This window comes from Amyelois transitella, chromosome 21 (assembly GCF_032362555.1).
Source record: "Amyelois transitella isolate CPQ chromosome 21, ilAmyTran1.1, whole genome shotgun sequence".
Classification (NCBI taxonomy): Eukaryota; Metazoa; Arthropoda; class Insecta; order Lepidoptera; family Pyralidae; genus Amyelois; species Amyelois transitella.
Window position 1 is genome coordinate 349,745 of NC_083524.1, and position 23,245 is coordinate 372,989.

The following is a 23,245-nucleotide window of genomic DNA, read 5'->3' on the forward strand; positions in this document are numbered from 1 at the left end:
AATTATATCCATATGTTACAGTTAAAACTAGTTTTTAGATAGAACGCGTTTTCCCTAGTTAGAACTAGTTTTTACTAAATGCCTTTGTTAAAACTAGAATTAACTAATGCTCAAAATTAAATATCAGTTAAAACTAGTTCTTACTAGACAACACGCGTTTTTCCAAAGAGAGCCAGTTAAAACTGTTCCAGTTAAAATTATATTGCAGGTATGTAACTATGTATTACTTAATTGTTTTAACATATAATTATATCGCGATTAGATAAAAGATGACTATTTTAATTTGATTTTCAGGTCAGAATTCAACAATGAAAAATTCAACAATGCAAAGAAAAATTCTTGCTTGAAGTAGATGTTCCTAAGGAAGCAGCCATAGGAACAGGCCAAGGATTTATGCGCTGCGTATGCAAAAAGGAAGATATCAAAAAGGTGTCTCTGCAAGAAATATGGTTGCCTTTGTAACTCAAAGTGCCACGATAGTTTGTCTTGTAATAACGAGTAGATCCTCATCCTTTTTATAAATTAATAAATTTTTATATTGTATGACAGAGTTGAGAGGATTGAGTTTCTTAAACCACTTAGTTAATTTAAGATTGAGAAAGGTTTATCCTGACACAAGCACTCGAATCCTCATATAAGGATTTCAGTGCCCGTATTAAGAGACTGCTCACCCCATGCATAGAAAGTGCTGACCACAATTCATTCCTCTCAACAAGTTTGTGTTTTGTGTGTTCTGTTACACAAAAAATTTTAAAAAGGAAATTTTTTAAGGAACTTTGGTTAGCATACAGTATAAAAATTAAACAATCTTAAATTTATAAAAAGTATGAGGATCTACTTGTTATTACAAGACAAACTATCGTGGCACTTTGAGTTACAAAGGCAACCATTTTTCTTGCAGAGACACCTTTTTGATATCATACTTTTTGCATACGCATCGCATAAATCCTTGGCCTGTTCCTATGGCTGCTTCCTTAGCAACAGTTCTCAAAGGTAAATTTTTATTCGGAACATCTACTTCAAGCAAAAATTTTTCTTTGCACTTGTTGAATTCTGACCTGAAAATCAAATTAAAATAGTCATCTTTTACCTAATCGCGATGTAATTATATGTTAAAACAATTAAGTAATACATAGTTACATACCTGCAATATAATTTGGAAAAACGCGTGTTGTCTAGTAAGAACTAGTTTTAACTGATATTTAATTTAGAGCATTAGTTAATTCTAGTTTTAACAAAGGCATTTAGTAAAAACTAGTTCTAACTAGGGATAACGCGTTCTATCTAAAAACTAGTTTTAACTGTAACACATACACTATTAAATTATATCGACCGATGTACCTACTTGAAAAAAATATCCAAAAATCGATATGGGGTTGGCCAAACATAAGCATTAAATGTGATATTTTTTTAATTTCTGTCTGTCTGTATGTTTGTACCTTGTGAACATGCGGTTTTCTCAGATGTGTTAAGAGAATAGCAATGATATAGGTTGACCATCTGTATTCATTTGACCCCTGTAACCTGTGTAAGATATACGTTCTTGACCGAGTTTGTCGTTTGATATGTATGTAGATAAAAAAAAACAGATAAGAATTAGTTACTCATCTCTAAATTGACTCAATTCTATAAAATGTGATCATCCTGTGAAAATGTTGCAGTGTAGTTTGTTCCGCCGCTTTTTCTTCCCTTCCGTGGCTATTGGCCCTGTCTACCCCGTAAGGGATAAAGACGTGATAATATGTATGTAAATTGACCAGACCAATATTTACAGGGTTGATTCGCGGTAAATATCCCTTGCGGAATAGACAGAACATACAGTCTTAAAAAGACTGACAGGCCACGTTCAGCTGTTTGGCTTAATGATAGAATTGTGATTCAAATAGGTTGTTAGCCCATCGCCTTAAAAAAAGAATCCCAAGTTTATAAGCCTATCCCTTAGTCGCCTTTTACGATATCCATTTGAGAGGCATTGTTTGTTTGTATATGCCGGGAATCACACGGCACGTACATTTTACAACTTACACATAGGTAACTATCGTTTAAAAACAATAACAGTTTAATATTTCAATACGTCTGCTTCCATATAACGACCCGAGGGCATTCCGTTCCTCCCTATTTTGTGACAAACACAAATGAAGTTAATTAATACATTTATTGATCTGTTACTACGGAGCAATTAAATTTATATACCACAGTATAAACTGTATGATTTTGGCGCGTAATTTGATACAAACGAAACTAATTATTAATTAGGTAACTATTATATGCCGTGTGAGTGCCGTGTGTTTCTCGGCACCAATACAAAAAGAATAGGACCACTCCATCTCTTTCCCATGGATGTCGTAAAAGGCGACGATCAAGTAAAGGGAAAACTAATAAATCAGGGATTCATTTAGGCGATGGGCTAATAGAATATCTAATTTATAAACTGTCATTATCTGAATCTTCATTCCATCATTATTGAGCTGGACGTGGTGTTTCAGTATTTTAAAGTGTGTTGGCTCTGTCTGACTGACATCCCCATCCTACTAATATTATAAATGCGAAAGTTTGTGAGTATGTCAGTATGGATGTTTGTTACTCTTTCACGAAAAAAACTACTAAACGGATTACGTTGAAATTTGGTATGTGAGTAGCTGAAGACCCAGAATATCTCACTTTTTATCCCAGAGTTCCCGCGGGATTGATAGGGATTCCATGCGGACGAAGTCGGGCGGCCTCTAGTAAATAATAAAGACTGAACGTGGCTTTTCAGTCTATTCGAGTGTTGAAAATGAAAATTCAGTCTTTATTCAAATCAGTTTTATTTCAATTTACGGTATCCAAGACCTTATTGATGGATTTGATGTAATAATTCTCCTTTCCAGCCTCTATTTCAGCCTCTTTTTCATCATCTTTATTTTCAATGTCTACAGGTGCTTTTGTTTCATCTAACGCTTTCGCGGCATCGACTGGCGCTTCAAAATGGCGGCGGTGCGGTTCGCCGATTCCCGCCACGTATTGTGATTTGCGTTGATGTGGTCCTTCGCCACTGCCGCGGCCTTGATCTGTTGAAAAGGAATAGACTATACGAGTATTTTGACTAGAGTACGACTAACTCGCGCGGGAATTTCGGGAAATTCTTTCTTACATACATACATAAGTATAATGACGTCTATATCCCTTGCGGGAGAGAACAGAGCTAACAATATTGAAAATACTGATAGGCCATGATAGAATTGGGATATAAATAGTGACAGGTTGCTAGCCCATCGCTTTCTTAAGATATCTGAATGATTGAACCTAACCAGCATGCCAAATTTCAACCCGATCTATCTGATCCGATAGTCGTTTGGGGTGGGGTGATAGATCAGTCAGTCACTTTGATATCCGCCTTTTCCTCCCGGCTATGTGATCTTGAATTAATAATTATTTATTGCACACAAAAAAAAACAATGTGAAAAGAGGAAATACTTAAATGTAGAACAATGGGCTGTCTTATCGTAGTAGACCGTCTACCTAGTCACATACATATACACAGCGTACAGACGGTGATCATGATTCTGTGCTGATCTCTACGCCACACGTCAAAACAGTCAATTACACAATTACTGTCAATCATAACGAAGAAATTGACGCGCTTAGGCAATAGCAGCAAAGAATCTAAATCGCGCAAACAAAGATTTCATGGATTGGAGCATATATACAACCTCCTATTCAACATCGTCGGAGCTGTGGTTACCCAGGCATCACATCTAGCCTGGCGAAAGATCTTCCCTTTGATGGCAGTCGAGCCGAGACATCGCTCTCGCTACTCTTCTATTCTACGATGATAAAAACTACGAATTTTACCATAATAACCATGATCCCGATCTCTCTTCAAAAGCTGCTGGAAGTCCATCTTCTGGAACTGGTTGTAGGCCCGCCGCAGAATGGTCTCGATCTGTTCGGAGACAGGAGACTGAGCTAGTTCTTTGACGATGCTGTGGACATCATCCAGGTTGGCTGTGAGGAGAATGTATGAGTCCGCAGCGTGGATGATGAAGATAGCTGCTGGAATTAAGGACATGTGATTATTGTCTTTTTAGTATTGTAGAAGATGGTATATTTTCAATGTGGCCCACTGTACTTTAATCGGCGGCTTGTAGCAGATCTCCACACTTGGCGTCTTTTCAGCGTAGTCGTCGAAGCGTCGACATGGCGTCGACATGGCGTCGACTTAATGGTGAATGTGCATCATACATGTAGGTACCGCGTAGGCCCTAGTAAGACTGACTACGCTCGAAAAATGCCAAGTGTTGGGACCTTAGAAGGCAGCGATTAATGTGAATGAAGTATGCAGGGATCGTGGAAAGATTTCTCTGCCTACACGGTGTACGAGTGCACTAAGACTTCCAAGAATATTCGCGAAACTGGAAATTAGCTGGATGAATGAAATAATGGATGTTTCGTTTGACCTGGCCATACTCTAGTTAGTAATATTTATAAGAAATTTGTGTCTATCGTATCGGTACCCAGACAGCAAATAAAATAAGACCTGTTCTTATTGTTTTCAACAACAGCTGGAAAAGATTACAGATACTAAAAATGAAAAAGAGCCTAAAAGGTATTTACGTCACTGAAGATTTTCCAAAGGGAGTGCTAGAAAAAAGGAGGGAATTGAAACCAAAACTTATAGAAGAACGTGCGAAAGGAAATATTGCATACATAAAATATGATCAACTGATAGTGCGAGAAGGAAATCTTAGCAAAGAAAAAAGAAAAAGAGACCAATCCAGCTCGCCCGAAAACCAAATTACAGCTAAGAAATCAACAAATAAATCAACGAAAGAGATTAGAAGGAACGCATATGATCTGATGAGACCCAGATCAAACTCATTTTCCCAAATTCGCAACAATTCAAACCAATCCAAGTAGCAATCACAAATTAGCAACCAGAAGCGGAACAACCCCAATCCGGCTGGTCCCCGTGGGGTTGACAGACCACTACCCCCCAGAAATGCATCTTTTAACAAAATCAAGAATAAAGGCAAAATATATCTCGCAACTTTAAATGTTAGAACGTTAATGTCTGATGACAAATTACAAGAACTTGAGGAAGCCATAAGTCATATAAATTGGGATATTATCGGTCTTAGTGAAGTAAGAAGACTTGGTAAAGAGATAAGGGAATACAAGGAATATGTTTTTTGTTTCTACGGAGAAAAGAGAGGTTCACATGGAACGGGGTTTTTAATAAAAAAATATCTGAAAGACAAAATTATAAGTTTTAATGGAATATCAAATAGAATTGCAGTGCTTAAAATACAGCCGCCAGAATTTAAACAACCGTTCACTATTATCCAAATATATGCACCCACAGAAATAGATTCAAAAGAGGCAAAAGACATATTTTATAAAGATCTGACACAATTAATACAAAATACGACTAAAAATATTATCCTTATGGGAGACTTTAATGCCCAAGTTGGCAGCAAAACAAACAAGGATGAATTTGTGTTAGGAAACTACAGTAGTGCTGGTGACAGAAACAAGAATGAAAATGGACAAAGACTTGTCGATTTAGCTTTTGCAAATAATCTTAAAATAATGAATAGTTTCTTCAAAAAGAAAAACTCAAGAAAATGGACATGGATGTCTCCGCGCAAAGATAAAAATGAAATCGATTTCATACTAACAAGAGACAAACGTATATTTAGCGACATTGACGTTGTTAACAATTTAAATTTCAGTACAGACCATAGAATGGTTAGAGGTACTATATTACTCAGAAAAAACAAATCAAGAAAACATATTACCTCCTGCAACACGAACAAAATTACAAGATCATCATTGGAACAAAATGTACTGAATGACCTAAAACTTGCATTACATGACCTCGAAAAGCATGACACATTACAAAAAAGATATGATTCTCTGGAAACAAACCTAATTAACTTAAATAAAATTAATACAATAAGAGAAAAGAAAAACAAAATAGGTGAAGAGGCCCTAAAGCTTATGGAGGTAAGGAAAGAATTGTTGAAGGACCGTAAACAAAACTTCACAACCATCTCAACCCTCAGCAAAAATATAAGAACGGCAATAAGAAAACATAAAAAGGAGGAGAGACTGGAGATACTAAATGAACAAATAGAAAAGACAGGAGGTCTTAAGAAAGGTCTGAAACAATTAAGAGAATACACGCAATGGATACCCAACATGAAAACCAAAAACAAAAATAAATCGACCATAAAAAGATCATCTATAGCAAAAATAGCGACTGAATTTTATAAAGACTTGTATAGCCAGATAGACTTTACAGAAATCAGAAAGAAAGAATACCAGAGCTCTGAAGAAAAAATACTTTGCATACTAGAAAGCGAAACAATTAAAGCTATAAGATCATTAAAAAATGATAAAGCCCCTGGTGATGACAAGATCTCTAGTGAACTATTAAAAGAATCCCTCCCAGTTACATCCAAACACACAACGAATTTATTCAATGAAATATTAGAAACTAAGCAAATACCAACTCAATGGGCTAAATCGACAATAATTTTACTCCATAAAAAAGGTGATAAAAACGATATTAACAACTACAGACCTATATGTTTAATGTCTAATTTATATAAGGCCTTTTCTAAAGTAATTCTTGGCCGAATTACGAAACAACTAGAAGAAAATCAACCAAAAGAACAGGCAGGATTTCGCTCTGATTATTCAACCATAGATCATATACATGTGGTAAAACAAGTTATGGAAAAACTTAATGAGTACGGCAAACATTACTACATAGCATTCATCGATTACAGGAAGGCCTTCGACTCCATAAATCACAATTATATTTGGGAAGCACTGCAGAATCAAGGAGTACACATGACATACATAGAAATTATTAAGGAAATTTACAAAAACAGTACAGCACAGGTCCAACTAGAAAAACAAGGAGAAGAATTCAGTATTCGAAGAGGAGTAAAGCAAGGCGATCCACTCTCCCCAAAATTATTCACGGTTGTATTAGAAGAAATACTCAGGAAGTTAGACTGGGAAAATTTTGGAATAAACATTAATGGCGTTAATTTAAATCATTTGAGATTTGCAGATGACATCGTGCTATTTGCAGAGAAACCAGATATATTGCAAAATATGATACAGCAACTAGATCAAGAGAGTAGAAGCGCGGGTCTTTATATGAATTCTGCGAAAACAAAATTGATGACAAATGCGGTAAGAGATACCATAACACTAGGGAAAGATACCATCGAATATGTAGATGAATACATATACTTAGGTCAATTAATATCTATCAATGATCAATATACAAAGGAAATCAGCAGAAGAATAAGTACAGCTTGGAAACGTTACTGGTCGTTAAAGGAAATTTTCAAAAATAAAACCATCCAACTCTCAACAAAAAGCAAGCTTTATAATACGTGCATTCTCCCATGCCTCACTTACGGGTGTCAAACATGGCCCACAACTATGAAAAACAATCAGAAACTAGCAGTTTGTCAACGCAACATGGAGAGAAGCATGTTGAACATAAGATTGCGGGATAGATGGGAAAACACGAAAATAAGAAAAAGAACTAAATTAAACGATGTTATACAAAAAATAAGAAAACTGAAATGGAACTGGACCGGTCATATCTTGAGAACAAATAAAGAAAAATGGACCAAGGATTTAATGGAATGGTACCCTAGGAACGGCAAAAGGCAAAAAGGACGCCAAATCAAGAGATGGTCAGACGATCTACCTAAAGGATGGAGAAGGTCAGCTAGAAATAGAGATGAGTGGAAGGCGATGGGGGAGGCCTATGTCAATGGACAACCTGACCAACAACTGGTTGCTGATGCATGAAGAACACACACTTCATTCCAAATCAGCTTATTCTGTGTAATGAAATAACAATGTACAAAGTCAGCGAATAAAGGCTATTTATTATTATTATATTATATTATTATAAGAAATTTGTGTAGGTTGAGGGGGTTTATCCGACTATTTTTGTTAAGCGTATCTAAATTTAGCTAACTGGGAAAATTATGAATACACGAATTCCCATTTACATCGCCATTCAATTTAGTTATTACGGTATTATTAGGAGTGAAATCAAGAGTACTTTCTACTGATTATATATAATCTTAGCATCGTCAAATACCTATTTATTATTAAAATCTAATTTAGTGTGTTTTTTGTACAAAGCTACACATATAGGTACTCTGTATTTGTATGGATAAAAAAAGTCACCAAATTAGAGCACGTCTTTAACCTTAACGGGGTAGACATAGCCAAAAGTCTCGAAGAGACTGAAAGGCCACGTTTAGCAGTATGGCTTAATGTTGGAATTGAGATTCAAATAGTCACAGGTTGCTAACCCATATTCTAAAGAAAAAATCTCACGTTTATTATTTCTCATTTACAATAGGATTGATTTATAACCGGGATGAAGCCGCGATCATATGTGTTGATTTGATCTCCATAATATCTGTCGTTTCCACAGAAGTTTAAATATACATACATACATAAAATCACGCCTCTTTCCCGGAGGGGTAGGCAGAGACTACCTCTTTCCACTTGCCACGATCTCTGCATACTTCCTTCGCTTCATCCACATTCATAACTCTCTTCATACAAGCTCGGCGGTTTCGGGTACTTTTGTCCTGACCCTTTACCAGGACGTCCTTAATTTGATCAAGATAGGTCGTAGGTTCGTCTAGGTCTTCCCACTCCGACCTTTCCCTCCACACTCTCCTTGTATATCTATCTAAGTAGATATACAAGGAGAGTCTGGAGGGAAAGGTCAGAGTCGGTGACTAAGTAGTCAACCTGCTTTCATTCATCCTCTCCACATGACCGAACCATCTTAACATACCCTTTTAAGTTAAAAGTAAAGTAAGTTTAAATATCTACTTAGTATTATAATGTAGCATTGTCTCTGTTTAAAAGGAATTCTACTTACAAACAATATAAACGACGAATCTCATTCTCGTATCGCGATAAGCACTTAACTACAAAATACATAGAAACTAACGTAACTAGCAATACTTAATTAACATTAATTTAACGAGCCATGTATATTTAATGGCCTTACTAAATTAATATTCTGCTTAAAATTTCCCTGTAGGGCCGAGATTATAGGAATCTGTATGATGGAGCATACCACTCATTTTAATTACTTTTTAAATTCGGGAAAGGGTAGTAATTTACATGACAAAATTTAAGTTAACATAAGCCTAGCTTATAATAAGGTTTACGAATTTTAATCTGCTTATGAAACGAAGAGATAACGTAGGTTTGAGCGTCAGTGGTCGAATAGTAATAAGGCTTGTTAAATACACAAGTAATAGGTTCGATTCCCACCTCGGCCATGTACCAATGACTCATGAGTTATTTACATTAGTTTGAGTGCTAACCGATGCTGTTACGGGAAACATCGTGAGTCGTTACTCTACGCATTAGGTACGCCAATTTGAATGGGTCTTTCTCACACCGTAAGAGCATTAGTTTGCACTTAAAGTAGGTACATGACCTCTTTATTTCATCTTGTCCTGCCTATAGTTCGATAGTCGAGCTGTTTGGATATATTATTTTGTTCAAATTGTTACACTGACCGATCGAATTATTTGCAAACGCGGAATTAATTCCAAATAAAAGGACCATGTGGTTCCCGGCACCAATACAAAAAATAATAGGACCACTTCATCTCCTTCCCATGGATGTCGTAAAAGGCGACTAAGATATAGGCTTATAAAATTGGGATTCTTTTTTAGGCGATGGGCTAGCAACCTGTCACTATTTGAATCTCAATTCTATCATTATGCCAAATAGCTGAGCGTGGCCATACAATCTTTTCAAGACTGTTGGCTCTGTCTACCCCGCAAGGGATATAGACGTAACCATATGTATGTATGTAAAAGGGTATAGTTAGGTACTTCATATTCATATGTTCGGAGAGGATATTCACCATTTTATTTTTTCTTATTTATCCTCTGTAAAGGGTCAGTTATAACCACATAAACAAATTTTGAAATACATTATACAGGTTACATTATCAATGTCCAAAACGTAATGATGTCCAGAATTAAAAAAAAACTTTACAAAATAAAAACGCGCTGAAATGAAAGTATCCAAAAATTAATAATCAATTATAATGTTAATGAGGAAGGATTTGACCCTGTCGAAAAAGACATTTTATGATTGTTAGATAAGCTTTATTTAGGTAAATAAAAATTCACTATAAGGTATATCTTTAGCCTATATGTCTTTAGTCAGATGAGACTTAGAATAGGACGATTCATCTCTGAGATGACCTGCCGTGCCCGTGACAGCTTTATTACCTTACATAATAAGGTGGTCAAGAACAATTGTCGACTCAACGCCTATTACAAATTGGGCTTTTGTGTACTACTATGTGTAACTTGGCTTTGGTGTAGGGATAATTTCGGATTTTCTCACCACAAACATACATATGACCACGACTCCTTACGGGGTAGACAGAGACAAAAGTCTCGAAAAGGCTGAAAGGTCACGTTCAGCTGTATGGCTTAATGATGAATAGAATAGATTTATTTTCAAAATTGGAAACAAGGCATCACTTATTGACGTCACATTACTTAAATCTAATTATAACTACTACCGCTTCCAAAGCGCATGTGTAGAAGAAGCGGCGGAACAAACTACACTGCTGCATTTACATCGGACGTCAATATACAACTGAGTATACAATTGACAATGCCCATCGCTCCAAAAAAGAATTCCAAGTTTGTTCACACTCACCAGAAATTCGACAAATAGATCTCTTGGATGATTCGCACACGCGGTTCGAATCGCTTGTGATATAAAATGACGAAAGACATAAAAACAAATTAGTGGAATCAAAATTTAAAGTTGAGTTTTCGGCGTTATATTAGTGGAAAAGATTTAGTGTAAACGAATTCGAAATTACAATTGATTATGCTACAATGCTCGTCGCTGCTTCTCTTCAAGCGCAGTTCGTAAAAGCCAATCAAGGCGAAGATGTGGGTATAATTTGGGCAAATGGGTTAGAAACTATCACTATCAGAATCTCAAATCTATCATAATTGGATGTGATCTTTGTGTCTATTCGAGAATAATGGCTATGTCCGCCTCGTAAGGGATGAAGGAAAAAATAATATAATTATGTATGTATACCTACCTACATACATACATACATACATATCATCACGTCTATATCCCTTGCGGGGTAGACAGAGCCAACAGTCTTGAAAAGACTGAATGGCCACGTTCAGCTATTTGGCTTAATGATAGAATTGAGGTTCAAATAGTGATAAGTTGCTAACCCAACGCCTAAAAAAGAATCCCAAGTTTGTAAGCCTATCCCTTAGTCGCCTTTTACGACATCCATGGGAAAGAGATGGAGTGGTCCTATTCTTTTTTGTATTGGTGCCGGGAACCACACGGCACTACTTTAGTATACCTACCTAAATATGTTATTCATGTTGCACCCATCCATCAAATATTCAGTGAATTAATTTCATTCTGGCGAAAATCACGAATAACATTCATTTAGTACATTTACCTATGTTTACAAGATTTCCAAACGAAATTATTTGACTTAAAGCGAGCTTTGAGTCCGCTAGTTGAAGCTTCAAGTGACGTGATAGTGACTTTGTATCTCAATGAAAATAGACAAATAGGCTTTAAATTCAATGATGAAAAGTTGATTACGTTAGAAAGCTCTTGTTTGTCTCAATTGGAGCAGATTAAGTGATCCTTTGAACATTTATTAGGTTTTATTAACTTCATAAGTTCACGAAAAAGAATGAATGCTCCAATGTGTAATGTTTTCTATAATTGGATGTCAAAGAACACAAAAGTCTAGTCTTATCATTTACCTAATTGTGACAGATTTACGCGTTCAAATAAAATAAAGTGAATTCTAATTTTTCAATTTTAGCTTAGTACCTACAATAAACAACACTACACACAGATCTCCAGTTGTCTATATATTAACAGTTAATTCTAGTTTTATATACAAGCTTACATCTAATCACGTCTATTTCCCTTGCGGGGCAGACAGAGATTCCGAAATGACTGAATCGTCACGTTCAGCTGTTTGGCGTCATAATGAAATTGAAAAAGATTCAAATAGTGACAGGTTGATAGCCCATCGCCAACATGAGTAATCCAAATTTATAAGCCTATCTCTTAGTCGCCTTTTACGACATCCATGGGAAAGATACGGAGAGGTTCTATTCTACTCGTAAAGTGCCGGAAACCACTGTCTTAAACACTGAAAAATCAAGTTTAAACTAAAAGAGGCATGTAGTAAAAACAAAACTAATTTAACTGTATGTATCATGTAAAAAAGAATAGGATCACTCTATCTCTTTCCCATGGATGCGGTAAAAGGTGACTAAGGGACAGACTCATAAACTTGGGATTAGGTGAAGGGTTAGCAACCTGTCACTATTTGATTTTCAATTCTATCATCAAGCCAAACAGTCTTTTCAAGATTGTTGGCCCTGTCTTACCCGCAAGGGATATAGATGTGATTAATTATGGAACCACACGGCACTGCGGTTTGTATTTTATACAAAAATGGAAATTATTTCTTCAAGACGGAAATTACATTTTTATCAGCATAGCACCACCCCGGCAGATATACGGGCGGGGTACTAAAACAGGTATGTATATATAACAATACTATCTAATACTTTAGTCCTGGCTTTAGTCATAATGAATATATATACTCGGCCTTTAAATTTTTTGAGGCTGTCGGCTCTGTTTTTTGTGGTTTTAATGAGCCCATCGCTTACAAACAGAAACCCAAGTTTATTAGCCTTTCCCTTAGTCGCCTTTTACGACATCCATGGGTCAGATGTGAAGTGGGCCTATTCTATAAAGCCGGGAACCACACGGCATTTAGTCATTTCTTGGATAAGAATATTAAAAATAACTTTTTAAGGACATAAATTTACCTCTTTCACGGGCGAAATAACAAAAAGCGATGTACCGGGAAGGGAACGTCGTAAATCATGTTTTTGGGTCAGAATGTACCGAAAAATAGTGGAGTCCTTAGGAGACCGAAGTGTCATTTAAAATGACAGGTTTTAAGCGCTGACGAAAAAAGATGGTGTTTATTTTTTTTGTCATTCTTATACTACCTAGTTAACGGCAAATATCTGCAGGATGTACTTATTTTTACTAGATACCATCTAAGTTTAAGTTTTCAATTCCATCATTACAGCTGAACGTGGCCTTTCAGTCTTTTCAAGACTGTTAGCTCTGTCTACCCCGCAAGGGATGTAGACGTGACTGTGTGATTTATCCTAACACAAGCTGCGCCCCGTTGCTTCGTTCTCGTAGGAAGTTGGGGATAAAAAATCAATTCTATCAGTATGCCAAATTTCATCAAAATCAGTCCACTACATTTTGCGTGGAAATGTAACATACGCAAAGAAAAACTTTCGCATTTGTAACATGAGTAGGAAGGATTTATTAATTTACTTATTCTATTTTGGAAAGGAAACTGATAACTCTGTCATGAATGTAAAGTGAACGGGGCGTGAGGGTAGACCACACATCTATACTAATATTATAAAGCTGAAGAGTTTGTTTGTTTGTTTGAACGCGTTAATCTCAGGAACTACTAGTTCGAATTGAAAAATTCTCTTTGTGTTGAATAGACCATTTATCGAGGAAGGCTTAAGGCTATATAACATCACGCTGCACGCAACTATTAGGAGCGAAGAAATAATGGATAATGTGAAAAAATCGGGGAAAATTATTCATCCTTGAGGGCTTTAATAATGGCCAAAATAACTATTCCAAGCGGACGAAGTCGCGGGAGCAACTAGTATCAGGCTAAGAAGGTTTACTCTTAACCTTATTTTCACTTAGTTGAACAGGTTAAAAGAAGCTTGAAAAAAAACGCATTCATGCGATAGGTTGAATGAATGGGATGTACATTTTTGGCAAAGAGTCTTTTTTATTTCCGGCATCCTTATTTGATTAATTACGTGCTGATTTAACTGATTAATTGATCAGATTTTGTGTTTAATCATCTCTCAGTCAGACAGGTTGAGTGATCGTTGAAGCTATATTTTACTATAATACTTCTTTGTTTGTTCGTAAACTATTTATTGCACATTAAAAATAAATATAACTAATTACAAAACAGTTATTGGATTTAGAAGAATATGTACTATTTGAATTTCAATTCCATCATTAAGCCATACCTACAGCTGAATGTAGCCTTACAGTCTTTTCGAGACTATTGGCTCTGTCTACCCCGCTAGGGATACCGACGTGATTGTATATATGTACGTATGTATACTTGTGCCTACCTATTTATAATCTAGTAACTTCTGGCAATTTCTAAATAACATGAAAGGTCACACACAGTTCCACTTTTTATATAATGTTCTTACATATGAATTTGGCGTTTTGTTGTAAATATAAGAAGAAAGAGTTATTTATTCTATATGAAAACCACACGGCAATTAAGCAGCTTTGATTGCACTTAATTAGATTTATTTTAAAGCAAAATATAACGTGCTCAATTTTGTATGAAACGCGTGGAAAATGTTTCTGCTAAAATACGCAATTCAATACACATACTTGGAATTTTCTCCTCTTTGAAGTAATTAACTTTGAGCCGAACACATTCGTATGGGAATTCGATAAGTTCACTTTTTTACAGCCTCAAATTGTTCCGTGGTTTTATCATAAATACTTTTGTGCACCTCGTCTGCGCAATTACGACCACTCTGACAAGAGTGTTCGACTTAGAAAAAGACTTACGAGTATGTGCAAAATATTAAGTGATGTTTCTTTTCATGTCGCGGAAGGACATTCAGGCAACTAGATGTGTTACCATGATTCTCCTGCATAATTTGAAGATGACTGAGAACCGAGAGGTGAGGATGTTAAAGGAACTAAGTACGCCAGGGATGATTTGATTGTCTGTTTTTGATGGATTTTGGCATGTATCCTTTGAAACGGTAATACAATTTCTTAATTCTTTGGGCATTAAAATCGCATAAGTCCTTTTTTCATAGATTAAAATAAAAAATTAAAACAAATGACTGTTGTACCTATAGAAGTTTACCTCCGCAGTTACTAGTTAATTATTTATTAACGTTTCTAACAGAGTCACTTTGTCACTCTCTTTTCCATACTGTAAGGGAAATTTATAATCAGGGAATGTAAAAATCACAAAAGAGTCTATAATCAGAAATCACAAAAGACTCTTTGAGCTATGACACGCTACGAAATACTACTATACGTGTAAAGTTTGCATGAAGATATAAACCACGCAAAATGTAAACAAAATCATTGAACAAACTTTTCTTTCTGAAAAAAAAAAAATAGTTACAAGTCGTAAAAAGTTTCCTTAGCGAATTTCGTAAATTCTTGAAATCTCTCTCCATCAATCTACTGTCAGTTGCATTCGAATGAGTACCTGCCTGAAAGGAAAAGTTGTTTTTCACAACTTCACAAAAAGCGGTGTCATGTTGTACCTAAGACTTTTTTTTTGTTGTTCGAAATTTTCTTTCGCAATTTTGATTTTGAAGCTTTCAATCTTTCGCGTTGCATGTTTCATGATGTATGGAAAAGGGAATAATTAATATGATGAACGGGAATATTTCTCAATTCCATCGTACGTACATATAATCACGTCTATATCCCTTGCGGGGTAGACAGAGCCGACAATCTTGAAAATACTGATAGGCCACGTTCAGTTGTTAGGCTTAATGATGACATCGAGATTCAAATAGTTACAGGTTGGTAGCTCGTCGCTTATAAGAAGAATCCTAAGTTCAAAAGCCTCTCCCTTAGTCATCTTTTACGACACAAATATGATTATAACGAAAATAAATTATATATATATATATATGTTTGTTTTTATTTAGTCTCCAGCTCTGTTTATTTCTACGTCCATATCTGATGAGGCACCCTACTCAGGGCCGGGATAATGATCGTGTGCCTTTGACCGGCCTTTGCGGAATGTAAATAAACGATCCTTCTATAAAAGTTTTAAAAGTAACCCGTCACTGGGATTCTGGTGACCTATTTACTTTTTTTAAATAAATATTGACTTCCAACCTACTTAGTGACGTAAAATCTGTCAATGGCGTGTCTGACTTTGACGTTGTTGAAGAAAATGCTGCAGTGCAGTTTGTTACCGCTTCTTCTGCACGCAACGCTTTAGAAGCGGCTGTAAACTTAGTTTTAAGTAATTTATTTGATTTCAACGTTGTTAAAGAAAATGCTGCAGTGCAGTTTGTTACCGCTTCTTCTGCACGCAACGCTTTGGAAGCGGCAGTAAACTTAGTTTTAAGTAATTTATTTGATTTCAACGTTGTTGAAGAAAATGCTGCAGAGCAGTTTGTTACCGCTTCTTCTGCACGCAACGATTTGGAAGCGACAGTAAACTTAGTTTTAACTATTTTATTTGATTTTAAGCTATGTAGGTATGTTGTGAAACCAAAAGATATGACAATTATGAAGTGATGTTGTATTGTCCCATAATCAAAACAATGAATAAAAGTTATGACTTTTTAATTTTAAAATTTTGACATGCACATACCGTGGTCACAGGATGACTGGTGTACCAGTGTTACAGCTCCATAGTCGCGGTGGAATCTTCATCCACCTGCCTCATATTAATTCCCGTTCATACATATAATCACGTCTACATTCCTTGCGGGGTAGACAGAGCAAACAGTTTCGAAAATACTGAATGGTCAAGTTCAGCTGTTTGGTTTTTTAATAGAATTGAGATACAAATAGTGACAGGTTGCTAGTCCATCGCCTTAAAGAAGAACCCCAAGTTTATAAGCCTATCCTTTATTTGCCTTTAACGACATCCATGGAAAAGAAATTATCTAAATCGCCACGAAGTCTAAGCGTAGGTATCTGTACAAATTAACAAACAAGTTGACAAACTCAAGAATATTTGAATGTTCCTAAAACTAATTAGGTATTAGAATTTACAACAGTCTTGTGTAAACTTCTTGGCCCAAAATAAGTAAGTATTTGCCCAGGCTAAAAATAACCTCTTGTATAGTTTTGAAAGGGTTTTACAAACAGTTAAAAAAGGTCTAGAAAGTAAAAATTAATACTCTTAGTTAAATATTTGCATATCTCCTTAAAGAAGTGGATTAAACCCTTTTCAATTTTCTTGCAACGAAATTAATCTAGGTAAGTATAGGTAGGATGAAACACTTCCTTTGCTAATTGACTGACTGACTGACAACCGCTGGGTCATTTGGCAGGTTCCTAATGTGGTCTAGGGGTGTAATAAGAAAGGAAGTAACTAAATTCTCGCGGGAACGAGAATAATCGGGATTTTCCGTGTTACGCGCGCGAAGCCTTAGACGTTTTCTTGTAAAAGTATACGAGGAATAATTACTAGGGTTGTAAAATTACGTAATTTTACTGAAATCATCGGTAAAATAAGCGTATTTTACGGTAATTTATATATATTACGGTAAAATTAGTTAGAGTGACGTGTGAGTGTGAGTTACATTTAGAATTTAATTTGTTTTATTCACCGCACGCATAAATTTGCAAAATCATTATGCGACAACAAAAATATACTGACAATCCTATTGAAATGGATATGTTTGATTTTGACACCGAATACGAAGAATCAGACGCAGAAGATGTAACAGCAGATCCACTTAGATTTTAAGTTTTTTATTTATTATGATTGAATACTAAAAGAATAGATAAAATAAATAAGAATAAATATAATGAAGACGTAAAATCAAACGCAGACAATAAAACATAAAATGATAATTTATTTTTATAAAAAACGATTTTTTGAACTTAACATAAAGAATAAGAAAATAATTTTGTTTTTATAATAAATCATTATTATGTTTATTGAATTAATCATTCTCACATTTGTCATTTTTTATTATTTTCAATTAAAAACTGCTTGTATCTCCGTAAAATTTCATTCAAATCTATAAATCTGTAACAGAGTAAACAAGTAACCAAACAAATATATACAATTCTGTGTTTTAAAGTTTTGCCAATGTAACAATTCTGTGTTTTAAAGTTTTGCCAACGTAAGTACGTTTAAAACATTTTTTACTAAATTTTACCGTATTTTACCGTAAAATACCAAAAATTACGTCATATATCGTTTTTTACCGAATTTTACCAGGGTAAAATTACCGATATACTCGTAGGTACATCCCTAATTATAACACAGTTATTGTGCTAACTTTAAAGTTAGTTCGAGACATGTGTTATTATAATTGAACGACACAGATTACATTACATTATTCTTTATTTTACGATATAGATAGTATAGTAAGTATGTTTATTGAACATTATTTAATTATCACCTTCACAAAGGTTCTCCGCTTAACCCAATGGTTGACTGTTAAATAATGCTATTAGAATTAAGACCGCATATTGTACTTTATGAATTGTAATTGTTACAACATTGACGTACTATAATAGTTGATCGAAGTGTTACAACAAAGAATAAAATACTATATTCAGAGAAATACTTATACCTAATAATAAAAAAAAAGCTGTGGGGAAATAAGCTTATAAACTTCAGATTCTTCTTTAAGGCGATGTGCTAGCAACCTGTCACTATTTAAGTCTCAATTCTATCATTAGCCTAACGGCTGAACGTGGCCTATCAGTCTTTTTAAGATTGTTGGATCTGTCTACCTCGCAGAGAATATAAACGTGATTATATGTATGTACGTTCCTATAAATAAACTTCGAAGACTTAGTCCAATTAATTTGTCTTTTTGGTGGGCTGATTGATCCTTACAGCCTAATCTAGCCAGTTAGAAAAAATATTTTTCCATCATAATCATAAAATATTACCCTCAGATTGACTGGAAGAGGTTGCTTTAGCGATAAGTCCGCCTTTGTACCTCATTATCTGTGCTTTTTTCTGTTTTTCTTTTTCTTATGGTGCAATATAGAGACTCTATCTATCTATCTATATAATATCCATGTAAGCTAAAAATATTTCAATCAAATAAAAATCAACGAAATATTTCACCGGTCACGCCGCCTACTCATCGCTAAAGCGCCATTTTGAAAATCCACCGATTCAGTCGAACGTTAATTGAAAGAAACCACTGTAACATTTCATCGGAATCCATTTATGCATTTTTTGAATATTCATACATTTTTCAGCTAACAATTTTCGAACCTCCGCAACTGAAATGAAAAGGTGCTTTATAGTATTGGAATGTATAAAATGACCAATAAAATGTTAAACTAGGAAATTGTAGCGGGAGCGATGATTCGGCTCGACCGCCACCAAAGAGAAGATCTTCCGCCAGGCTGGTGTGACGCCTGGGGAACCGCGCGACACACGATGTTGTGTCGGAGTTTGTATTTATGCACCAATCCGTGAAATCTTTGTTTGCGCGATTTAGATTCTTCGCTGCTATTGGCTGAGCGCGTCAATTTCTTCGCGATAATTGACAGGGAAACACACGGCACAATGTGCTGGGCGATATATGTTTTTTTTTTACTGTAAAAGTTAACTTTTTATTTTTATTGCTATGTCGGTAAAAATATTCTGTTCCAACACCTACACGATTCATTAGCTACTATTTCGCAAAAAGGGCTGATATTTGTCATTTATTTGATTCAATTTATTGTGAAATAAATAAAATGAAAAATGTTTTTGTCAGCGTTTTGCCTAAAGCAATGTTACCGTGGAGATTTTGAAAATTGCTTCTTTTGCAGATATACATATTAAATTGTAATTCCTTTTATTACACGATAGCGATCCGCCCCGGATTCTCACGGGTAGCATTCATAGATGTCGTCCTGATTGGCCTGGGTCTTATACATATGTTTATCTATATAAGTATTCACTATAAAAATATAGTATCGTTGAGTTAGTATCTCGTAACACAAGTCTCGAACTTACTTCGAGGCTTACTCAATCAGTGTAATTTATTCATTCATTCATATAATCACGTCTATATCCCTTACGGGGTAGATAAAGCCAGCAGTCTTGAAATACTGGCCACATTCAGCTGTTTGGCTTAATGATAGAATTGAGATTCAGATAGTGGCAAGTTGCTAGCCCATCGCCTAATAGAAGAATCCCAAGTTTATAAGCATATCCCTTAGTCGCCTTTTACGACATCCATGGGAAAAAGTTGGAGTGGTCCTATTCTTTTTTGTATTGGTTCCGAGAACCACACGGCACCTTATTTCTTTATTTAAATGCCTAATAAAATCATTAAGGTATAATGATCAGTTTATCATAAATTTCACAAACAGTCCTTATTAAATAAAACCTTTATAATCATAACTCCATCTTTCGTAGTTGGTTTTCCTTGTTCCAAATTCAAACTTCGAACAAAGCAAGTTGGCGCTAATTTCGTCCGTGAGTATGTAGGTGTATGACTAACTCAGTCAGATAAGTTTTAATTAGTCGGAGTCGGAATGCACCAATACCTAGAATTCAATTGTATAATGCATTACAAATTGCGCAGTAAAATTGATTATTATAGATCGGTAACCTTCGTTTTGCCAGTGGTTGGGTGGTTAAAGTGTCTGACTTAAAAAGCGCCCGTTTCAAGACATACATAAGTCAAGTCTACCCCGGGATAAAGATGTGATTATATGTGTGTACTTATGTATAACTGATTTTATCCGAGATAAAATAAAGGTGCTGCATTTCAACGCCACAAGTCACAACAAACCAATCACGCGACGCTTTCAGTGAAAAACAGCGAAAAGTCTAAATCGCGCAAGCAAAGATTTCACGGATTGGAGCATATACAACCTCCGACACAACATCGTCTGTCGCGCGGTTCCCCAGGCGTCACACCAGCCTGGCGGAAGATCTTCCCTTTGGTGGCGGTCGAGCCGAGCCGAGTGCGTTACATGCGCGTGTAATAAGTACATACATACATACATATGGTCACGTCTATATCCCTTGTGGGGTAGACAGAGCCAACAGTCTTGAAAAGACTGATAGGCCACGCTCAGCTATTTGGCTTAATGATAGAATTGAGGTTCAAATAGTGACAGGTTGCTACTGGTGCCGGAAACCACACGGCACGCGTATAATAAGTACCTGTATTATTTATAAATAGTGTACTAATTAGTGATGCAACGGAACTGGCATAACGGAAGCAGAAACGGAATCAGATGTCAAAAGTAAATCTTAACGGAAGCGGAAGCGGAAACGGAAGCGGAAACGGAAGCGTTAATACTATAAAGAAAAAGCACAATTTTGTATTTTTAAATGTTTTTTATTAAATTTGTAGTAGTACAAGTAACAAAATTAAAAATGTTGAAATACCCACGACATAATGGTTTAAATGTACCAACCTATCTACTCTAAACGATGAAATTGGTTTCATAAAGAAATGTCTACTAAAGCGCCCCCTGATGAATTATTGACGTAAAACCTATCTAAGAATATGTAGCAATTTAATCCAAACCCATCACTGAAAACCGCATTAAAATCGGACTAGTGGTTTTGAAGATAAATGGCAACATTTGTTTGCACAAACAAACACACAAACAACCTCTCACCCCAAACGCGTTCCGTCGTGGGTAAGAATATAAATTAGTAGTCAAAATTAAATAGCGGCAAGTTATATTTAATAAAGAGTAACTTGGCCGCTTTTTCACCTTTTAGCCTATTTCTATGTTCTTCATATATTAAACCAGCTCCGCTAAATAATTGCTCGCTGGCTACACTGCTGGGGGGAGCTGATAAGTATTGGCGAACTATTGGCAAGATATGGGGGTATTTGGGTCGCTCTCGCCCCGCATCCGTTTCGAGTTCTGTTATTAGTTTGCGGAACCAGAAGCAGAAACGGAACTGAAAAAACATGCGGAACTTCTGCAGATGCTGAAGCGGAAGCAGAGTTCTGTTGCAACACTAGTACTAATGTATTTAGGAAGAAGACTCTGTCAAGGCCATTAGGAAGAAAGACGAGACAATGACTCATGATCTTAACATCCGTTTATAAAAAGGCGCGATTAATTAACCAAAGGGAGGATATGTAAAACAAAAACAAAACAAAATTTCCCAAGTGGATTTTGGTCCGGCATCGGTTAGAATTAAACATTAAGCGTTAAGGTCACTTCACACTAGAAACGAAATGCGACACGACATTTTAATAGAGAGACTCAAAATTTTACATACATACATACATAAAATCACGCCTCTTTCCCGGAGGGGTAGGCAGAGACTACCTCTTTCCACTTGCCACGATCTCTGCATACTTCCCTCGCTTCATCCACATTCATAACTCTCTTCATGCAAGCTCGGCGGTTTCGGGTACTACTGACCTGATCAAAATTTTACTTTTTTTTTAAATCATAACCGGACTCGGGACTGAACCGAGGACCTATCTTAAGATGAACGCCAAACGGACAGTCCAACATGATATGAATAAATGATGATTGATCGGCTCTGAGTCTTGGATGTTTATCTATGTATGTATCTTATATATAAAATTCTCGTGTCACAATGTTTGTCTCCGTTCTCCTCCGAAACGGCTTTACCGATTTTAACTAAATTTTGCATGCATATTCAGTAGGTCTGAGAATCGGCTAACATCTATTTTTCATAACCCTTAGTGATAAGGATTGTCAACCATTAACTTTTTTTTTCCTAGGAATTACTTTATATGGCAAAACAACGTTTGCCGGGACAGCTAGTATTTTTATAAAATTTCGTATCTTTGAGTTAGTATTTCGTAGGTAACACAAGTCTCGAACTTCCTTCGAGGTTAACTCAATTTGTGTTAATTGTCCCGTATGTATTTATTTATTTGATCACAATTTATAAGTTTGTTCCTTAGTCGCCTTTTACGACATCCATGGGAAAGATATGGAGTTGTTCTATGCTAAACCAAAGCGCCGGAAAGCGTTTAAAATTCTCATGGTCAAATGGCGCACCTTGAGCTTGTCTTCAGCGAGGCTAGTATGGCATGAGCGACGACTTTCGCGCGATAAACTATCGCTCTTTCGTTTCACGTCACAATAAAAAGCGAAACAGCGATAGTTTTGGAGAAGACGTGTAAATGTGAACGGGATTTTAGAATATTTTGAATTAACTGTATATCTTCCCTGTAGTTGAGACAAAAATTTAATGTCGCGTCGTGTTTTGCTCCAGTGTGAAATGGCTCTTAGGTGTAAAAGCTTTACGGGCTGAAGGGTGACGTGCGTTTAGAAGAAGCCGCAGGGTATTCGGTCAGTTTTTTCACAGTCCCTTCTTTATTTGCTTTGTTATATATATAATATATTATTATAAACATATATATTT

At 35.8% G+C, this 23,245-nt stretch overlaps 3 protein-coding genes across 3 annotated transcripts in view; 2 read left to right on the forward strand and 1 right to left on the reverse strand.

Moving 5' to 3' along the window:
* LOC106140922 (cytochrome b5-like) overlaps window positions 1-23,245 on the forward strand; it is a 92,177-nt gene that overhangs the window by 25,729 nt on the left and 43,203 nt on the right. The window lies entirely within an intron of this gene.
* LOC106140927 (uncharacterized) lies at window positions 2,812-4,192 on the reverse strand. The gene is made up of 3 exons (XM_060950467.1): window positions 4,144-4,192; window positions 3,835-4,035; window positions 2,812-3,050 (listed from the first exon to the last, which is right to left on the reverse strand). Exons 1-3 carry the CDS (start codon window positions 4,190-4,192, stop codon window positions 2,812-2,814), a joined length of 489 nt encoding a protein of 162 aa, XP_060806450.1.
* Window positions 13,476-23,245, forward strand: part of LOC106140036 (phospholipid-transporting ATPase ABCA1) — a 262,166-nt gene continuing 252,396 nt past the window's right edge. The window contains exon 1 of the mRNA XM_060950388.1: window positions 13,476-13,479. The gene's annotated coding sequence lies outside the window, so the exon portion shown is untranslated. The remainder of the gene's footprint in view (window positions 13,480-23,245) is intronic.

Coding starts and splice junctions, on each gene's coding strand:
- LOC106140927 (XM_060950467.1), bottom strand. CDS start 4,192: ATGTCGACGCCATGTCGACGCTTCGACGACTACGCTGAAAAGACGCCA. Junction 4,036..4,143: donor CTACGCTGAAAAGACGCCAA/GTGTGGAGATCT, acceptor CCTTAATTCCAG/CAGCTATCTTCATCATCCAC. Junction 3,051..3,834: donor TCGGGATCATGGTTATTATG/GTAAAATTCGTA, acceptor CCTTTTCAACAG/ATCAAGGCCGCGGCAGTGGC.